An 18,207-nucleotide genomic window follows, 5' to 3' on the forward strand; every position below is an offset into this window, starting at 1 on the left:
CTATGAACTGAAATGATGCAATTGCACTAACTTATCCTCAAAGAATTTAAAAAACTTTTTTTTTTGTTTTTTTTTTTACTTTTATCTTCAACCCCAACTGTTACTTGAATTTCTTTAGTCGCTTATATCGTAGAAACATAATAATACATAATTATCATCATAATAAAAAAGGTTTTTGTAGTTATTTTTTGTTCTCGAAATTATTTCACCATAGTTGGTTGCTAAGAGCGCTGTGTCTGTTCCCCGAATAGTAAGCATTCAATGTTATGGTGTGAAATACCACCCCATCTCATAAGCTATGATTTTGGGGTTGAGATTATTCAGTTCGGCGGCATGAAAACAACATGGTGTGGAAACAATTGCAGCTTGAATTTAATGGGAAAGCGTATGATGCCTCGTAATTTAAAATAGGCTCCTTCTTCATTTGAGAAGGAAGTAGAGCTGGATTTATTTATTTAATCTGTTTCCAAGCTGAAGTTGTTGTTTAATTCAATGAAACTTCTAAAACCTAACTGGGTTACTCATGATGGTAAGATTTAGCGGTTACTTGACAGATATGATAATTGATAATGCATATTCTATTTATTTGCATCTTGTGATGGGCGGTAAACCTGTAGAAATTCGTTGTTTTTTTTTCTCATAGTTTTGTTTTAGCATTTATTTTAATTCTGTCTTGCATTTCTTTTAGAATTAAGGATGTGTTCATGTTCATAGCAATATCCGTTGGCGTAAGTGCAAATATTGTAGTGAGTGGCGGTCCCAGATACAAGGTAAAGGGGCTATAGTTCCTTTCCCTATGATAAAAATTATGTGGATTTTTTCTCCCCCTCCCCCGATTTTTACTCAGTTTGCGAACCAAGTTATCTCAGCAGTTTACTGTTTTATTTTTTTTAAACGTACAAATCATCTAATTTGAATTAAAACCACTATATATATATATGTGTCTGTCTGTGTATTTGTAAAACAAACTAATGGAAGATATACATATAAACTACCAGGCTTCCGTAGCCGAGTGGTCAGGTTGCGGGAGTGCAGTAGACCGGGGTTCAAGCCCCTGACTGCTAAATACGGTCGATCTGCCAACCCGCATTGGACCAGTGTGGCTGATTATGGTCCATTTCCCTCAACATGAATTGTTGAGGAGGCTTCCATCCTGCAGTGGGTTGATAATGGCTGCAGTTCACCTTTTATACATATAAACTGGAACCATGATGTTTATAAATCATATTAGGATTCCAGAAAATCTGTAATATAGTAACTTGCTTCAGTAATGTTTTTTCAGCTGTTAAGTAAAAATAAAAAGTCTCTAATTAAGAAGAGTGAGCAAAAGTTATAAATTCCTTCATTTTCTTGTTGGAATTTCATACTGGATAATATTCTTAACTTTACATGATGTAGTTTTAAACAATAACACTAACGTTTTCAAGTTTATTTCAATGAGAGTGTCTTATACCCATTAGTATATTTTCTTTGCTATGTCCAACACCTTATATGAATTAAAATCCTGTAGACATATACACTGTGCTGCCACTTTATTAGGTACACCCCTGCTGTGCACACATGGTTTGTCCCACAACATTGCAAGTCACATGACCACAGTTGTGGATATAAATGCAGCAGAACAACCTTTCTAGTATCAGTTAGCATACAAACCGTAGCAAGAATGAAGAAAAGGAGTGATCTAATGGACTTTGAATGTGGCATGGTAGTAGGTGCAAGACTTGCTGGACAACGCATCTCTGAAATGGCAGTTCTCCTGAACTTTTCACGTACCACCATTTAAAGAGTGTATTGAGAATGGTGCAACGAACAGAAAACATCCTCTCAACGGCACTCCTGTGGAAGAAAATTGCTTGTTGATGACAAAAAGTGTAAAGTGTATTTAGTGTCTAACGGCACCAGGGGTTTCCCCCATCTCCGCGTTGCTTTCATTGTGGGTGTACCAGTTCACTGGGAAGGCCAGAGATCTAAAAGTGTATGGATATTGTACATGTGTAGTGTAGTGTTCTGTTGTTCATCTGGCCGTTTAGCCGCTGGACCCCTACTGAGGCCCAACATTGCCCACACTTAGCCCCGTGGAGGCAGACCAGGTACATCAGTATTTTTAGATAAGTACTCTGGCAGGTCCTGCCACCTAATTTCCTGAGATTTCAGTGGCTAGGACCTATATAAAAAAAAGGGGGGGGGGGAATAAACGCTTGAATTTAATTAGGCCGAAAGAGGTTGCAAGTGTGTCGAGTTTGGCATTTAAAATTTTTACGTTGTGTGGGACATTCGCTTTTCGCTGGCGATATAGGTAGAGTAGGGGGAGAGACGGAAGGCTGGGGGGAAAAGACAGAAGTATGGGGTCAATAGGGAAGGCGACCCCAGGTATATCAGTGGGGCATGCCCTTTCCCCACCAGAGGGAAATGAGGGGGTGGTGGGATGGGGAGGGGGCAGGAAGTCCTTCCCCTCACCTCACCAGGGATAGGGAGAGAAAGTGGGCTGGGCAAGGGAGCCCTGCCCAGTTCGCCATAGCGGCAATTTGCAGTGCCCTCCAGCAAGTACAGTCTGTTGATGACTCGTTGGTGGGGTTTGGTCCTTTTCTAGGTGTGTGGTTTCATCCTGGGAGCGACGACATCCTGGCTGGAGCCACTCCCATTGGTTGCTAGGTCGATGCTGGTTCATTTATTCTGCTGCATATTACGCCATTTGTCCTTAGTATTTTGCTATCCTTTCCTCTGTGTTGATGTTTTATCAGTTTGCCTTTATTTATTATTTGTGGTCATCTGTTCGTTGCGGATGGCTATTTCTGTTCGTCGTCTATTGAAGACGTCAAGTGCAAATCGGCTGAGGGCTTTGTATTCATCTTCTGAATCCAGTAGATGGTACTCTTGATTTTTCGGCAAGTATTGAATCTCAGTTATAAGTCTACTTCTGTGTTCTTCGTAGCATTCACAGTCGTGCATAATATGCTGCCAGGTTTCAGGTTCTCCACAGGTGCATGTGGACTCTTCTATTATTCCGAGTGCATTCAGTTTTGCTTTAAATGGGCCATGGCCCGTCAGGAGGAAGGTTGTATTTAGCCCAGGATAGAACCACGAGGGGGCTTTTGGGTACATTTTTGCTACTATTGGTATGAAGCTTCTTGTAACTTGATTTGTTGATGACAGAGGTCAGAGGAGGATGGCTAGAATTGTGTAAGCAAACAGATGGGCCACAATGTTGCACCAAGGTTGTATTCTGACATGATGTGCAACATTGTGGCCCATCTGTTTGCTTGCACAATTCTAGCCATCCTCCTCTGACCTCTGTCATCAACAAATCAAGTTACAAGAAGCTTCATGTCACGAATGGACTACAACAGCCGAAGTTGTAGTACTTTTGTTATCAATGAAGAACAAGAGAGCACACCTCCTGTGGGCACAGCAACACTGGACTATCGAAGATTGGAAAACAGTTGCTTGGTCTGACGAGTCGAAGTTACTGGTGCATCATGTTGATGGAAGGCTCAGAATTTGGCGAAAACAACATGAATGTATGGACCTGTCATGTCTGATGACTACTGTGCAAGGTGGTGGGGGCAGTGTTATGGTGTGGGGAATGTTTTCTTGGCACACGTTGGGTCCATTGATACCCATAGATTCATGTCTGAATGCCACATCGTTGCTGACCAAGTGCATCCGTTCATGTTGACAGTTTATCCTCAGTAGTGCTGGAAGTAATTCTAGCAGGATAATGCGCCAGTGCACAAAGTCCAAATCACTATGGAATGGTTCCAGGAACATGACAATGACTTTTCTTTGCTGCAGTGGCCCGCTCAGTGCTTGGATCTCAATCCTTTTGAACATCTTTGGGATGAGCTAGAAAGGCTGTTTGCTGCAGGCCTACACCTCCGTCAAATCTCAAGGAACTGCGTGACACACATGTCTGCATGGTACTCCATTCCTGCACAACATTTTCAGCATCTTGTTCAATTCATGCCTAGACGAATTCAGGCTGTTTTGAAGGCTAAAGGAGGCTCAACACACTACTAGGTAGGTATACCTAACAAAGTGGCAGCACAGTGTATATGCACCATAAAAATTCCAAGTGGAAGAAATCCAGGATTACTTTTAAGTGTCCTTATAAGCTTCACGTGAACAGAACCTCTGCTTAATGCCGTGTAATAATTTTAGCTAAGTCTAGAATTACTTTGCAGCTACCACAGTGGTTACTATATTTATATTGTTTTCATTATATTTATGATTATACTATGATTATATAGTTATTATTTCACATTTGATTCTGTATGAGCTCATTTCACTCCAAGGTAAAGTTATATGATTTTGGTAAGGGTGGTTATTCTATTTGGACAACGAACAGCTATTTTGTTTACATATTCATTTAACATCTGACTCTAGCCATAATTTGTTTACAAAGCAGGATATTGACATATCCTGCTATGAAAATAACAATTTGTTCACATTCAAACTACACAAACAGTTTAAACAGACAAAATTAAGTAAAATTAACATGAGCTAGAAAACTTAGCCTACTACACAGCCAATTTGCTTTTATGTAACTTAATTGTTTCCTCAGCTTTTTCCAATGGTGTCTCAGTGGTTACTTTGACATGATTTGCCCGTCATCCAATTTGATGCATGATTTTTATTCATTGAAGTTACTCCTAGGACTGCTTGAGGATATCATCACCTAACCTGGTATCAAAAATAAACTACTTGTTTTGCCAACACGAACCTGTAACTCGTAAACTTGAACAAATTCAACAGATTTCCTTAGTCTATGCTAAAATTGACAAAACAGATATTTGGACAGATCCAGAAGATAAAAGAAACTAAAACTACCTGTTTCACTAATGAATAAAATATATTGAATATATAGTTTTCCTTCTCGTGCTTGGTGTAGACTAAACAGTATCCACACAACTAGATTCTTACCATCCGATGTATTTTTTTTATACCGTATTTCCCCATATATAAGATGCACCTTTTTTTGAAAAATTTGGGGTCAAAAAACTGCGTGCGTCTTATACAGTGGTTGTAGATTTTTTTACTTGCATTTCCCGCTTTTTCGCACTTTTTGTCTTTGCGCTCATTGTTTCACACTTGTTACCGGTATATTAGGTTACTTTTTGCCACATTCTGCCCAGAAATGGCTCAGAAAAGATTTTCGTACAGTGATTCAAGTTATGAGGAGTTGTATGAATTTTATGATGAATAAAACTTGAGTTCAATAACTTTTATGTAATACATTTTTTTTTCAAATTTCGGGCCCCAAAATTAAGGTGCGTCTTATACATGGGGAAATACGGTATATATATATATTGTTCTTATAGATGTTTATGATATTAATATTTAGTCAGGTTTATGTTATTAGGAGTTTGTCTGTTCACTTTGAAGGAGACTGTAAATATGTACATAGCTATCCCCCCGGACAATCACGGGTCGTTATGCCTTAGAAAAGCTATACCGGCCCTTGTCCAGGGTATAGCAACCCATTTTTATTAACATTTTCATTAACAATTTAATTGTATACATCTTATAATTTCCATAATTTCTTTTACATTGGTCTTTACTGACATCAGAAGCAATCCCCCCCCCCAAACTCAAATATAAACCCACCCATGAATCTCAAAACATTCGCATTGACACGAGATATTGCCTACACCAATTTCTCCCTCACACCACTGTATACAAAAGACGCGACTGCGCAGTATAATCTTACCAATATATGAAACAACCTGAAGGCGGGAACCTCCCCCCTTTTCAATCCGACCATCACAGCACAAGAATGGAGTAAGAACCTTTCCCATTTATTCAGATACAGACCCGTTGGGCTTTGTGTCACCTATCCCAGTTTGCTGTTCAGACAATATGATTGAAAAAGGTTAATAATTTAAAAATCTAAAAGTTTAAGAATTCATGTAAATTAAACTAAACTTATTATCCTATTGCATTGACTTGCTATCAATTTAAAATTAATATTATCGCTTAAAAACTTATAACTGGCAAAACTGATATGGGGACAACAGAAACGGGTAGGTATGAGACATTCCTTTAGTCTGGCTATCGTTCTGCTCAAAGCCTCCAATGAAGTAGCAGATTGATGGCCAAGTGAAGGAATGTATTTGCACTTTACTTTGTATTTAGCATTTTATTGTTTATCAACATTTTAATGTTATTTTCATTATTTAGTATCATATTATTTTATAACACCATTTCATTTATATATCGTTTATAGGCCCCCCCCCCCAGGCTAAAGTTAGTCTACACTTGCTAACTTGGTAGCCTGAACCATATACACCTAATTGCCTACAAATCCATAACATTTATTTAATAAAATCGACCAACACACACACACACACACACACACACACACACACACACACACACACACACACACACACCAGGTGGTTATAAAATAAGTTTCCCTATTCAGGAGACCCTAGTGTCAAAACAGTTAGAGTTAGCGCTGTGAAAATCGGTGGGTATGTCATTTTGGATATGAGAAAGTGATTTGTAGAAGAAAAAAAAAATAGTTCAAATTTCTGCAACCTGGGGGAAACGGCACTGCACACATGTAAAAGTTGTCATTTACTTCAAGACACCCTGCTTATGTAAATGACATCCTGTTAGATAAAAGCAGAAAAGTCAACACCACTGTCAGTAACCATTATGGCTCTTACGAAAAAGGAATGTGCTCTTTTAGTAGAACTGTTCTACCAGAATAATAGTAACATTAATGCAGCACTACGTGAATATCGGAAACTTAAAGATTTGCATAAAGGACCTTTGATGTCAGTGGAGCTTCAAAACTAATAAAGAAATTTGAAGCAACCAGGGGTTTGGGTGTAATTCTAGGCAGGGGATGACCTGCCTAGAATTACACCCAACTCCCTGGTTGCTTCAAATTGTATTGGAATGGAGGTAGTGGATGAAGTGGTGGTTGCAATGGTCAGAATGTGAAACACTACCAGTCAGTAGTGTCAGAGGTGTGTCAAGAGACTTCAACCTTCCTTGGTCTACTGTACGTAAAGTGCTTTGAATAATTTTACGCTGGTTCCCATACAAGATTCATATAGTGCAAGAACTAAAGTCTTGTGATTAGCAACAACGAATAGATCTTGCTGTATGATTTCTGGCTCTTATGGAACTTGACAATACACGTGCTCGAATGATCTTGTGATCTGATGAGGCACATTTCACTCTTCATGGGGCTGTAAATGCACAAAACTGCCGAATATGGGGAACTTCTCGTCCATGTGCTGTGCATGAAAGACCACTACAAAGTCTATACGTTACAGTATGGTGTGGATTCACAGCAGTTTATAATTGTACCATTTTTCTTTGAAGAGTCTACACCTCATGGCCCCGTAAGATGTACAGTAACTAGTGCATGGTACTGTGCTCTTCTAAGAGATCACATTATTCCCACTCTGCAAGAAAGGTAATGCTTGGGGACCCTAGTGTTCATGCAAGATGGTACCCCTCCCCACATTGGTCGACAAGTGAAGGAACTGCTCCTTTCAACATTTGGAAATGTTCGCATCATTTCTAGAGACTTTCTGCAGTTCTGGCCAGCCCGATCACTCCGATCTCAATCCGTGTGATTTCTGGCTATGAGGATACCCGAAAGACAGAGTTTAGGAGGCATACAGATGCTTATCAGTTTGAAAGCAAGCATGTAGCCAACATCCCCAATGAGATGCTATGTGAAACTGTGTTGCATTCAGTCCTCCGTTTTCAGAATGTCATCTCAAGTAAAGGAAAGCACATCGGGACTAGTGCATTTTGGCCCGATTAAGTGGCTGCCCCAATTATCCGAAGTTTCACGTAAATAGTTAAAAATACAATGGACCCCCACTTTACAGTTGGTTCACTGTACAATCAAATCACGTTACGATGGAGTCACTATAGTAAAGTACCATTCACTATACGATGTGTAGTGAGCACTGGTCGTTGTGATCACATTTGTGAATTGAATTTTAATTCTATTAAACAGCGATTCTAATTAGCGAAAATAAGAGGAATGTTTTCCACAGGCTATAAAAGTAAAGAAATATTAAGCACAAATTTACCCTTTATTACCTTACCAATTAAAAAATTAAATGATACGTGATAATCGGAATAATTAATACGTATTGTAATATGTACATACTAACTAGTTGACATTTCTGTTCACTGACATTTGTGGGTGGGGGTTAAAATTTAAAACAGTAAAAAGATAAGCAATCAATAACAAAGAACACGATACGTACGCACAAGTGAGAACGGAGTACTGTAACAAGTTACGAAGCTTTAAAAATAGGAATGAAGAGAAGATTCTGAAAATTAATTTTTTTATATGATTGAAGATTTCGTGGAAGTGTAAACACATTTAACCATAATAACCCACAGAATTCCAGCTGTTGGTATTATCGCAAATTCAATAAGATCGAGTTTACTATCCGTTTATTAACTTTTGTTTTATGGTTGTGACCTCCAGAAATCCGACTGAACTACGTGGTATGGTTGGAGACACTCGTAGGGTAATCTCCAGTGCTGTGGTTTCCTTCCATGATTAAACAGCAGGTTGTCCCAATTAAGCAAAAGTAAACCCTGGTTATTTTCTCAATTGGGTTCTGTTTTTGAAGATTTGCCCCAAATAAATGGCTACCCCGATTAACCGGTGGCCCAAATAACCGGAATCCACTGTATCTGTAGATTGTTCTGATATTAAAATCTAATCCTAATTTAAGTATTCCCTCTCATGTTTACAGTGCCAATTTCTCACCTGGTGGCAGAAATTTGAACTAATTTTTTTTCTTCTACAGATCACTTTCCCATATCCACTGGTTTTCACAGCGCTATCTCTAACCGTTTTAACACTAAGAGTCTCCTGAATAGGGAAACTTATTTTATAACCACCCAGTATATATATGAGCCTGTGAGAATCAGAATGGCATAAGTTTTCGAATAAATTTATATTCTTTCAAGTGTTTTAGTACGTCACAAAAAAAAAAAAAATAAAGAAACATGATGAAATCTCTTAGTAACTGCCATTGTTATAGTAAAAATGTTGAAATATCATAGAAGATTGCCAAAATTTAAAAAATTGGAAAAATATGTTTTCAAAATGGCAAAATTGATCTACACCATTATCATACTTAATATTTTATTAACTTTAAATATGATAGTGGTGCAAATCATTTTTTTCTGAGATTTCTTGATGTTTCCTGTCTTTTTTTTTTTTTTTCCTGTGATGTGCTAAAATTATTATAAAGGTTATAGTATTGTAGATGATCACTAAAATTAAAAACATTGAAAAAATATATATTTTTGAATGGCAAAAATAACATGTGCCGCTATCATATGTTAATAAAAATTTAATGAAGAAAATATGCTTTATTTTAATATTTATGTGAAATAAGAAGATAAACAAACAAATTAGAAAATCCGAACCTTTAATAGTGAAACATATTTTTGAATAAAAGAGGAAGGAAAACAACTTTACTAAATTTTCTCTGATTTTTAAACCTATTCGTCTGCATGTAAGTCTAATGGCCTCCCTTTTTCTCCTTCCTCAGTGGATGTTACACAGGAGAAATAAATGGAATGGCAAGAGTTCCATCATTCTTTTACAACTTCATGGTTTAATCTATGCATTATCCATGCATAACCCCAGGGGCTCACATCTGGTGAGTATGGGCTTGGCACACCTAGGGTCCTGAGCTGGCTGGATTATCATCATTCTTCTCTTTCTTGGTGATCTCTCTCTCTCTCTCTCTCTCTCTCTCTCTCTCTCTCTCTCTCTCTCTCTCTCTCTCTCTCTCTCTCTCTCTCTGGATAACTGAAATTTTTTTTTTTTTTGCCTGGTGCAGCAAAAGCCTTAGGCTTCCTTGCACCGTATCAGTAATGGCCACATGGTGCAAGAAAGCCTATGGCTTATGCAGCACCAGCCAAAAAAAAAAAAAACCCAGAATAAAACAATGATAAAAAAAATAAAAATAAGAATTAATAAAAGAAAAGGAAATTAAACCTATCATCCTATGCGCTTCTCTGACCCAAAGGTACTATCCAGATGAACTTTGAATTTCCCCAAACTGTCAGCCTCTACCACCCATGTAGGCAACTTATTCCAGTAATTTATAACTCGCTGGCTAAAATAAAACTTCCTGCAGTCCAATCTAAACATTTTCCCCCGTAACTTGAATTTATGTCCCCTAGTTCTAGCATCATTTATAATCTTGAAAATTTCGGCCTCATTCATTTTACTGATGCCTCTCAGAGCCTTAAACACCTCAATCAAATCTCCTCTAAGATGTCATTTCCAAACTCTGCAACCCACATATTCAAAGTCTTTCTTCATAAGGATGCCCTTTAGCCGATCTCACCAGGCGAGTTACCCTTCTTTGCACCCTTTCAAGAAGCTCGATGTCTTTCTTTAGGTGCGGTCTCCATACTTGAACACAGTATTCCAAGTGTGGTCTAACATAAGCCTTGTATAATGGGATTATCATGTCCCTATCTCTACTTGCAAAAGTTCGATAGGACACCATGGGCCTTCCTTGCAACCTTTTATAATGCTCAGAGAATTTCATGTCTGACTGTATCGTAACACCCAAGTCCCTTTCCTCCAGTACTGGGTTTAGTTGAACTCCACCAAAAGTGAATAAGTTATTTTGGGATTACTGTTTCCTTGGTGTAATACCTTACACTTTGTTGGATTAAAGCATAGCTGCCATTTTTCTGACCATTCCCGAAGTCTATCTAGGTCTCTCCGAAGAAGCTCAAGTGTACAGTGATCATTAACTTCTCTACCAATTTTAACATCATCTGCAAATTTAGACATCACACCCTCTATCTCTTCATCGATGTTGTTTATGAAAATTAAAAACAGTGGTCCTAATTCTGATCCTTGGGGAACCCCACTTCTTACATCAACCCAATCTGAGGAATAGCCATTTATCACAACCCTCTGCCTCTTGCCCTGAAGCCATCCTACTATCCATCTAAGGATTCTCCCAGTGATTCCAACCTGTTCCAGCTTATAAAGCAACTGCTCATGTGGGACTGAGTCAAAACTTTTCTGAAATCTAAATAAACAATGTCAAAATTATTCCCTAAATCCAGCTCGTGAGTGACCCTTTCAAAATAGTGAACCAGATTTGTTAAATAAGATTTTCCCTTTACAAAGCCATGCTGAGTATCCTTGAGAATTTCAATTCAATCGAAATGATCCTGAATTCCACCCTTGATCATTGCCTCCATGATTTTCCCTACTACTGAAGTCAGACTGACAGGTCGATGATTTCCCACTTCACTCTTAGAGCCACCCTTATGTATGGGAGATACAGTGGCACTTTTCCAATCCAAGGGAACCTCCCCAGAGTCTAGTGATGCTTGCATAATTAGCCTCAATGGTTCAATGCACTCACTTACCGCCTCTCTTAAGATTATAGGGTATATTCCATCAACTCCAGGAGCCTTTCTGGCCTGTAGGCTTGGATGTTTTTTCATTAAATAATCTTGCGAAATTTCAATATCATTAATTACATATTTTTCGACTTCACTCCCACAATTTCCCATTGCCACAAAAGGTTTTTCATTTGTAAATATCAATGCAAAATAACTCTTGAGTTCATCTGCAATGGCAGCTGGTGTATTTAATACTATCCCCTTTCCCTTACTTAAAAGTCCGATCTGGTTTGTCCTGCTCTTCTTGGCATTTATATATGCGAAAAATTCCTCATCCCCCTCTTTGCTCTGTTTGTTAGTGATTTCTCATAAACTGCCTTTGCCTGTCGAACTTTTTCTGTGGCTCTATTATTACAGATCATCTTGTAGCTGTTATAGACTTCAGTACTTTTTATTGTTCTGTAACCTTTCCATGCCACCTTTTTCTGCTCAAGTAATGTGGAAACTTCACTATTCATCCAACTTGGAACCCTCCTCGTGGAGTATTTTTTTTTAATGGTAAATACACATTCAAGGCATCTGTGATTAATGTTTTAAAAGCATACCACAGTTCAATTGTATTCATTCACTGTGCGATACCTACCCAGTTAATAGAGGCCATGCAGTACCTTAAGGCATCATAATTTCCTTTTCTTAAATTAAAACCCATTCCTTTGCCTTTTACTACTGCTACCTCTCTCGTCATCATCCACTGTAGAACTCTGTGATCACTTCCTGCTACTGGTTCCTCTACTGTCAGCCCTGTTATGTCATCTGATTCATGGTTTATGATGAGGTCTAGGATATTCTTTTCTCTATTACTTTCCCTGATATGTTGATACAAATAACAGTCATCTAGTTGATTTAAAAATTTTGTTCCCCCTGTTGAGTTTCCTTCCCATTTACTTCAGTCAATTAGAGGCAAATTGAAATCACCCATAATAAGACATTGACACTTACTTGCCCATTCCATTTGCATGTAGAGGCTTTTGTCATAATCTTCACAATCTGTAGATTACTCCTACTCGCATTATACCTTTGTTTCCAACTATCTCACCATACAGATTCTATACTAGCATGTGAAACGTCTGAATCCGGGAAAGCTATCGTCGTACTCAGGCTGCTTCTGATAAGAAGTATTACCCCACCACCCCTTCTATCTACCCTATCCTTCCTAAATACATTATACAAGCCGTACTGAAACTCATCATCCAGGAGCCTTACTGACCTACAGGCCAGTAAGTCTCCTGGATGATGAGTTTCCTGTAAGTAAGGCTCCTGGATGATTACATCAACTCCAGGAGCCTTACTGGCCTACAGACCAGTAAGGCTCCTGGAGTTGATGGGAGGCGGCAAGTGAGTGCATTGAACCATTGAGGCTAATTATGCGAGCATCCCTAGACTGATATGGCTGATAATGATAAACAAACTCCTTCAGCTTCATGGTTGGTTGTTTTGTTGGGTATAATTTCTCACTTGTAATAATTGATAACAATTTTAGTTACTTTGTAAATTTGAAAGCTTACCAAATTTTGCTTTTAAATTCAAAATTCCTTGTACAGAATTTCAAAGGGACAATTTTTTTAGCATATCATAACCATTGCATAGATCTTTAACCTGGAAAATTTTTCGAGGTGTTTTTTTTTTTTTACACCTAGTGATGCTCTTTTCTAAGAGTATTGTAGAAAAAATCCTTTAGGGTGCATTCTATAAATTTTTCGTATCACAGCAGATGCCATCTCTATTTTAATTATTTTTGTTCATAGATGCCTGCAATAGTAAAACTACGCTTCCAATAATATTACCAACCTCAAGGTTATCCAAAAAAAGAAATTAATAATAATTTAAATACTGTGTAAGTTGGTTTAATATACTTTAAAAGTTTTAAAATATCCTGTGGAAATGAATTACAGTAATGCACAATGGAAGTTTACAGCATCACTTCTTTCCAAAAAAATTTGTGCCAAACTATAAGTAGCAAAATTGTGGTTGATTTTTTTGCTTTGTGAAGAAATATTATTGATTATTTGTCAAAAGGTATCACAATGATTTGAAGAAAGACATTTCATTGCATAGGTAGCAAAATATAAATAACTATTTAACTACTTAGCAATATCAGTAGTGGTGGGAAATGATGTAAGAAAGCAAGCTTATACAGCATCAGCAAAGACAAAAACTTGGATCAGCTTTTACGTGAATAACTTTAAAATACAGTGCAGCTATAAATTGATAATTTAGGTTAGAATTTTGAAACAAAATCATTAGAGTTCATATGTTTTGATTGGTTTTCCAGATGGTCTTGTGCAAAGTAGCAAACTATTAATAAAAATGATAAGTTCCTGGGCTGATCTTGTATCTGATTGAAAAGAACAGCAAAAGTCAAAAGGGCTGCAATGAGGCTGATCTGATAGGTGGACTCTTTATCGCACAGTGTGGAGCCATATGTTCTGCTCTGACTAGGTTTGGTTAGGCGAGTTCCTTGAAGGTTGCGACCAGGGAGGGATTGGTTCTGTTCATTATTTCTGGGGAAGAGGCATGTCAGTGTTTTAAATGTCATTGGTTTTGAGAGCAATTATTTCTGAATAGAGTGAGCTGGGGGTGGAGAGAGTGAACCTCCCCTATGTCTGTTTATTTTGGAACCTGCTAAATTGAATGATCCAGGCCTTTTAAGTCTCGTTGTGCTATGGCAATCAGTATTCAGAATTACCTTCAGTGATTTATATGTGTTACCATCTCCAACAAATATATCAGAAGTACCATGATTATTAATGATTACTGTGCTCAGTGTATACATTGTGGGATTCTGTAACTTATGAATTCTGAATATTGACTGACATGGTAGAAAGACTAGTATCTGAGCTCAGCCTCCAAATTAACAGAAAAAAAGGGAGGGTTGTGACCATCCCCCTCCCCAAAAGCTCACCCTTCAGAAATATTCAGCCCAGACTAATGACAAAACACTAACAACAACTGGACTCCTGGTAGTAATAAGCTAGCAGTTAATGGAACCAACATCTGTTGCTGGTGCCCCTAGGTCTTAAAGATCACAGAGAATAATGGCAAGGAGGGGTACCTCTCAGATAATCTACAGTTAGCCCAGACGTAGTTTTACAGCACATTGTGTAAAAAATGTTTAGCTTATCAGCTCAGTCTCACTACAACCTTTGCAACCATTATTGCCTCACACAGTGCTCGTGTCCAAGGAGAAGCTGAATGTGTACGCCAGGAACTTTTAATTAATTTTTTTTTTTTTTTTTGCTACAAAAATATCAATAAAACTGGTCAAAACATTTGGCCTGCATTCAATGTATTCAGTTTAAAAATTCTGCTCTAAATTTTCAATTTACAGCTGCACCAAATTTCAAAAGTTGCCCACCTATAAAGTTTATTTAAGCTCATCCAAGTAGTTTTCCCTATTTTTCCATTTTTACCCACACAGTGAAATGTGATTTTTGTGTATGTTACAATGCCTATTAGCACACATCAGAATCACAAAGATGGCGATTACCATCCTCAGTTAATGTTTACATTATGGGATTCTATCAAATCTAGATTGGTAGTGATGGGGGAGAGGGGAATCAAAATGTTTGCTTTTTCATGGCAATTTTTTTTTTTTTTTTTGGTAGTTGTTGGTGCATCGGCCATAATGCACCTCCCAAGGTTTTTGCAGTACTTTGATCCAAGCCCGAGGCAGGATTCGAACCCGCAACCTTTGGGTTGCCAGGCAGGCACTTTACCCACCCGGCTAGCCCGGTCGGCTTCATGGCAGTGCACCTATTCATAAGTATAGAATCATCAGCATACCATTAAAGAATGTCATTATGTGGAACCAAATCATCCACTGTACAGCCCAGATTTAGTCTCCACTGATTATTTTTTCAAGTCTTAAATTAGCCATCATGGAAACAGAGTTTTAGACAATGGATACAGTCAAAGTAGATGCAATTTTATGAACAGATTTTAGAATTTTATTTAACAGGTATTAAAAGCCCAAAATAAAAAATGGAATTAGTGCTTTAAAGTACAAAGACATTATATTGAACAATAAAATTGTAACTGAAACTGATGCCTTTTTTAGGCACATTTCATATATTTCTATGCAGAAGTGCCTGTTGTCTTCACCATGTCTGTCCATCTGCATAGAAACAACTTGACTCCAAAGATTTGTCAAACTGTCTCAAATTTCATTAACATTAGACAAATGGAAATCTAGTAGTCAGTTTTTTTTCGTACAATTTGTTTGGAAAACATTTATAGATTAAATGTGGTTTTAATGCAGTACTGTTAGCTTTAGACAGTCCATGCATGTTTTGTGTGTCTTGTTATGTAAGGCTTGTGAATGTGGTGTCACTTGTGGTGGTGGTATTTGCCCAATGGACTATCACCTGGTGGCAGAGCCTGTTTCACTTTACAACACATTACACACGTGTACAGACACTTAGACTAACAGGCCATTTATGAGAACATGGTATTATGCATACATGCTAAATTGGTGGAGATGGATGTATGTCTGGGTGCCACCCTTTGACAGTTAAATACATAATACGTATAACCTTGAAGTGATTGCGAGATCGTGCAGCCCGAAAGCGAGTTTCAAAATTAAAGCAAAAAAACATTGAGGACTATTTCAAGTAAACTTCTTGAAAATAGTTATTTGTTTTGTGTTAAAATCTTTTTGTGTTTAATTTTGTGTAATATAATGTACTACATTAAAACTTTATTGCTTTGTACAGTATTTTGTTTACTTACCGTATTCTTTTACTTTTTATAATTTTTACTTTAAAGTATTATTTTATTAATTTAATAAAACAATAAACCAATTTAGTTAAAATTTTGTTATTTAGTAACTTTAAATAAAAACCGGTACGACGAAAATGTAGCTTCCGGTTAATCCGGACCGAGCATGGTCCCGCCAAGTCCGGATTAATGGGGTTCTATTGTATATGTATAAAGAGAGAGAGAACTTAAAAGTATACAAAGTAATAAATATATTATAGTTGTAATTAAACTGAACAGAAATATTTACTTTTCACTTCTATTAATCACAGAAAAGGAAAAAAATTCAATTAATTAAAAAAAAAATTGGATGCACCTAATATGTTATGTATGCACTGTGTATATTACGTATTATTATTATTTTTTTAAAAATATATCTACGTTGCAAAATCTTTTAGAATGCACCTTGGGTTCTATTATTTTCTTGAAGTTATATTTCAAAGAATGAAGGGGCAGTTATAAAAATTGATCCTAAATATGAATTGTATGCAAGTTATGAAAAGCAAAATGTTAAGTTGACCATACAGTGAACTTGCAAAAGGTGTTGATGGAACAATTTCAAGGAATTCATGTAGAATGTTCCTGTTAATATGCTTAGAAACCAAAACTAATGAATTTCATATCCTCAATGACTGGATTGAGGGTATGTACTGTTTCAAAATTTCAAACTTAGAAATATTTTCGGTGATGATGGCAGTATTTTCAGTGGTGATGAAACAGATTTCTGTTATCTGTTGCCAGAGATAAGAATGCCAAAGGAAAATTTTTCCACTATAGTTGTTAAGAAAAGTAAAGAAAGATTTTCTTCCTGTGCCAGTTCTAATTGGACTGCAAATTATCATCTCTCTACAATTGAGAAATTTCTGAAGCAGTCATTCTTCTATCCAAATATATCAATTCTGGTGTGAGGATGAAATACATTTTCACGATTTATAAGGGCATCTGTTGTGAAATAGGAATTGCTTGAAGAAAGGTGCTTGTTTCTTGACATTCTGTAATTGACTCATGCCTGACACACCATTTTTTATATAATGTTAGTGTTATTAAAAGCATGTTTAAACAATTTGACTTTGCTGGAATTATTCAGCAAAGCACAAAGTTTATAGTTCAGAAAGCTGTATCATATCCATAGGAAAATAAAAGCTGAAATTGAATGCATTTCAAGTTGTGGCACACAAATGCCAAGCATTGGCCTTTTCGTTTGTTATTCATCCATGACAAAAGTCATGCAATGAGCTATGCATGTTGAACAAATCAGATCAAGTATTATTCATTAAACTTTGCTGCCATATTAATGACTTATAATTATGAAAATTTTGATATTTGTGCTCGGTAATGAGTACCCTTTTTCTCTCCCAACTAACCTTGTTTCCCTCTTCTGCATCATTTCCAAAATATCTATATTATTTCTAAAATGAATCTTTCAAACCTTCATGTAGTATTCAAGATTTAATCTCACTGTTTCTTTAAAGAGTGGGATAATTAGGTTTTTTTTTTTTTTTTATTTGCCAGCAAATTTTCTGGGAGAATGTTCAGGAACTATGCATCAATGGGGTTTATCTGGTATATTGGCTCCCCCCATCTATCTTCATAAACTCGTGCAAAAAAATTCTGCCTTTTCAGTAGGACAAGAAAAGCAGGAATAATGCTCATCTAAGAGCGTAGGTATACATTTCAATTTAGTCAAACTTTTGACAAAACCCCAGAAAGGTTTGATGCTAGAATCATGTAAAGTATATTCGATGGGATCCAGATACTGATTATACTAAGAATTAATTAATATTTTAACCTCTCATCTGAGAAAACCACATGCAATGAGGGGTATGATTCTTAATAAAAACACTTTAAGAGATTCTTGGAATGCATCATAGTTATGAAGCATAGTAGACATCTGTTGGGGAAAGCATTCCTGGTTTGAACTAGATCTTAATTGAACAAACAACTAAGGCAATATTTTAGCTAGAGCCTCAAACTACGTGGAAGTTCTACTAGCAGACAGGTTAATGCCATTGC

General features: G+C 37.0%; 1 protein-coding gene across 1 annotated transcript in view; it reads left to right on the forward strand.

Moving 5' to 3' along the window:
- The first annotated feature begins 341 nt into the window (after window positions 1-341).
- LOC150088720 (protein HIRA-like) overlaps window positions 342-18,207 on the forward strand; it is a 375,669-nt gene continuing 357,803 nt past the window's right edge. The window contains exon 1 of the mRNA XM_090369626.1: window positions 342-529. Coding sequence (XP_090225752.1) covers window positions 493-529 — 37 coding nt within the window. The 5' untranslated portion in view covers window positions 342-492. The remainder of the gene's footprint in view (window positions 530-18,207) is intronic.

This window comes from Mastigoproctus giganteus, chromosome 3 (assembly GCF_048544385.1).
Source record: "Mastigoproctus giganteus isolate SK-2022 chromosome 3, ASM4854438v1, whole genome shotgun sequence".
Taxonomy (NCBI): domain Eukaryota; kingdom Metazoa; phylum Arthropoda; class Arachnida; order Uropygi; family Thelyphonidae; genus Mastigoproctus; species Mastigoproctus giganteus.